The sequence below is a fragment of the Enhydra lutris genome, unplaced genomic scaffold (assembly GCF_002288905.1).
Source record: "Enhydra lutris kenyoni isolate GAN:26980312 unplaced genomic scaffold, ASM228890v2 scaffoldscaffold32, whole genome shotgun sequence".
NCBI classification, from domain to species: domain Eukaryota; kingdom Metazoa; phylum Chordata; class Mammalia; order Carnivora; family Mustelidae; genus Enhydra; species Enhydra lutris.
Window position 1 is genome coordinate 8353363 of NW_019154116.1, and position 3820 is coordinate 8357182.

Sequence of the window (3820 nt, forward strand, 5' to 3'; positions counted from 1 at the left end):
ACTCTGGCTTGTCACACCCCTCTTTGCTCCCCCCCGCCCCGGTGATACCCAGGTCCTCAGTCGACCAGGGATTCCCTGTGGGGGAAACCTCAAGGGACCCTCCCCGTCCGAGCCTACAATCTGGCTGGATCTCGAGGTCGGGCAGTCGTACTCACCTTCTCCTCCCAGCCCTAGGGTTCCTGGACAGCTTTGGATAAAAGCAAATGTGCTTTTTCCATCAAAACCTGTTTGCAACCGCTCCTGGGCTTACTACTAATTCCTTCTTAAGTCTGTCCCAAAGCACCTACCTAGCGTAGGGCCAGCTGCTGGGCACAAGTAATATGTTTTAATCAGCCGCATTAAGCTCTTCCATTTTAAGACATTTTAAAGTAGATGATGAGACTCAAAGTGTCAGGTGTCCAGCAGCTCGACTTTGTGGCTGGGCAACAATTTGTGAAAATATCCATCACACAGGCATGTTTGTGACTCTACTGAAACCATCTGGGAACCTTTGTAAAATGTAAAAAAAAATCTCTGAAATATAAGAAAACACACACCACTAGAAGAAATGCAAGTTTTATCACAATCATTATTATTCTCGAAGTTCACAACAGATGAACTCATTCAGGAAAATATTTTGCACATAAGGATTTAGAGCCCAGGGACACATGTCAGAAGTAGCGAAAGGATGTGAACCATGTACCTTGGGAAACACCGCAGAGCTCCGGGTTGCAAAACCAGAAAGTAGCAAGGATGCATCTGAATTTCTGAATTTCGTAGGGGAGGGTATGGTGGTCCGCACAGGCCTGACCTAGCTCCAGGAGGTAGCTGGGGGTGGCTGCTGGCTTGCTGTGCTCCCAGGGCACGCTGTTCCCCGACCCCCAGTTCGCATCTCTGCAAGGCAGGTTATACCAACATCTCCCCATTTAAGGAATCCCAGGTGTGACCACAGGGTGCCTTGATGGTTCGACCCTGCTCCCAGCGAATCGATGAGAAGGCAAACCAAACACTGCCTCTAGCATGAGAAGCAGCGCTGTGCTGCTCCCTCGGGGAAGGGCCAGAGGTGGCTATGATGAGGTCTGCATCGTTTTTACCGGTGGGCAGACGCGGGTTTGATCAGGACGTGAGGCGGGCCGGCGGGACTCACGCTGCTGACCCGCAGCAGGTCGGGCTGTTGGCCAGTGGGACGTCGGAGCCCTGCCTGCTCCAGAAGCACCTGCTCTGGAAGACGGCTACGTCTGAGGAGGACAGCCCTTTGGCTTTTCAGAAAAGTAAAAGCACTCTCCAGCCGTGAGCCGGGGAGCAGTCTAGGGCAGCTCCGGGCAGGAAAGACGGGCTGAAAGCGTAGGACAATCGGACTTGCCCAGGTGGTCGCGGACCCGGGCAGACCTGCGCTTGCGCAGAAGGATTTCGGGGCAGCTGGATGGACGGGGTTTTCCTAGCTGAAACGGAACACGGGGTTTCCACCTTTCTCGGCGGAGACAACGGACAGGTTCTCGTCTGGTCTTTCGCTGAGCAAATGCCCTTGCTTTAGTGTTCCAGAACTAGCCTTGTGTCTGTTCGGTGGTCACTTCTAGAACTCAGGAGCAGCTCTAGATGGGATTCTGAACCCCGCGGCTCTGCCTGATGGCCCCGCTGGAGGCTGTCTGCGTCAGGAGGCAGTGCCAGACTCCGGACGCACACTGCGATCTCCTCCCGGAGATGCTTCTTCCGGGCAGACTGCCTAGATTCTAATTTTCCAGGAGGCAGCTCCTGAGACTCAAGAGCCTTTCAATGATGGGCGCCTCTCTTTCGCTTCCCAGGACCACCTGGTACACCCCCACCCCCGCCCCGTGCAGTGACCCCTGTCACGGGGAGGGGAGTCCAGGGATGCTGGTGTCACTTCCACCAAAAACCTGCCCTGCCCTGCCTTCCTGCAACCCGCCCCCTAATTAATGTCCCGTTTTCCCCTAGCTGTGAAGGCACAGTGTCCTGTTACTGAACAGCATGATGTGGGTGACGTTTCCTCTGGCCTTTATCTATCCCATCCTCCCAAAATGTGCGCCCTCTTGTTTTTGGGACCACACGTAGGGCCTTCGATGACTGCTGACAGAGACGTAAAGCTGAGCTCTGGAAACTTCCCTGACTTAGGTCTGGGCAAGTTCGGCTTCTGGCCCTTACAAGGAAACCACGTTCCTCAAAGGCCACCAATCAGGGCCTCTGTGGACACAAGGCTGGGGGGGTCAGATCCTTTGTAGTTTCAGATACAGAAATTTAAGGCAAAGGCAGGGGCACTTGGCTTGGTCTTAGATTTCCCAGGGGAGCAGTATTTTTGAAGAAAATGCTGGTTTTCTCTGCTGAGGAAACACGAAAGATTGGGAAACGAGGCACTGCTGCTGGAGGCGCTGGGTCCCGCTGCTCACTTGCGAGGCTGCTGGATGTGCTGGGTTCTCGGGGACGTGTGCTTGTCTATGGAGGCGTGGGGCTTCTGGTGAGCCACCTGCGCGGCCGCCGGAGGGAAGTCCTTGTCGCCCTGTCAGGATACAGAAGGCACGCACTCACCCAGAGCGGACAGTGGGGCGGGGTGACAGTGAGGCCCCCAACGCCACGTCTACCGGCTTCCCTGCAGGGTGGCTGATGACAGGGGGGGACCTGCCGGCAGGCAGCAGGCGGTCTCCTGGCACTTCAGGGGTCCGGAAGCTCTCTGGGGAGCAGAAGGGGGCACCGAGGCCTGGGCACCGACCTGAGGGGGAGAAGGCTCACGGTCTCTGCCCCCTCGTCATGAGCTCAGGTCACCATGGGGCTCCCTCAGAACTAAGCTGGGCTTGGATGGCCTTCCTCTGCTGGAGCTGACCTTGTGACCCTTCCAACTGGGGCAAGACAGAACCAACTCCAGTCTTCGATTCTAATTTGCTGTCACAGCTGAGTCAGGGCACCGGGGAAGGAGACACCCACGGCGGGGCGGAAAGCTGGGAAGTGACGCCAGAGCCAAGTCCCCCAGTCGCAAAGGCGGCGCTGGGATGTGCGGGAGAAGTGCCTTCTAGTGCCACCATGCAAGTGTGGTGGTGCCCGGCCCTGGGCTGACTTTGGACTCGGGCTGCCATGCAGTTTTCTCTCCCGTGGCAGGTGTGCCACTCGTCTGTCCCCGGGGCCCTGGGGTGCTGGGGCGAGCTGTTCTGAGCAACCGCAGGGTCTAACTCATCACACGCTGAGGGCGCGATTGTACCGAGAGCCCCAGGGCTGTGGGCGGACACACCAGGGGCCTCCTTCAAACGCACGTTTGCTGACGGGTCGCTAAAAAAAATATGTTGTGGGGGGCGCCTGGGTGGCTCAGTGGGTTAAGCCTCTGCCTTCGGCTCAGGTCATGATCTCAGGGTCCTGGGATCGAGCCCCACATCGGGCTCTCTGCTCAGCGGGGAGCCTGCTTCCTCCTCTCTCTCTCTCTCTGCCTGCCTCTCTGCCTACTTGTGATCTCTATCAAATAAATAAATAAAATCTTGAGAAAAAAAATGTTGTGGGGGTGCCTGGGTGCAGTTGGCCAACAACCGAATCTTGGTTTTGGCAGGTCCTGATCTCAGGGTCATGAGATCGAGCCCCACCTCGGGCTCCGCACTCAGCAGAGTTGGCTTGAGAGTCTCTCTCTGCCTGCCCTTCTCGTTGTGCTCGCGTGCGCTCTCTAAATACGTAAATAAATAAATCTTGGGGAAAAAAAAAAAAAAGAAGTTGGGTCTCACCAGAAAAAGGGGCTTCTGAAAGGTAAAAGGCGTGATAAATACCCGTGAGTTTAGTCCAGGGGTCAGCGAGCATTTTCTGTGATGGGCCGGGTAGCAAATACGGCTCTGCGGGTCACTCTCTGCCACTG

At 56.2% G+C, this 3820-nt stretch overlaps 1 protein-coding gene across 1 annotated transcript in view; it reads right to left on the reverse strand.

The window, feature by feature from the left end:
* Window positions 1-545: 545 nt before the first annotated feature.
* The window catches only part of LOC111153434 (death associated protein), an 81838-nt gene continuing 78563 nt past the window's right edge, over window positions 546-3820 (reverse strand). The window contains exon 4 of the mRNA XM_022512449.1: window positions 546-2491. Within this exon, the coding sequence (XP_022368157.1) occupies window positions 2378-2491 (114 nt within the window). The 3' untranslated portion in view covers window positions 546-2377. The remainder of the gene's footprint in view (window positions 2492-3820) is intronic.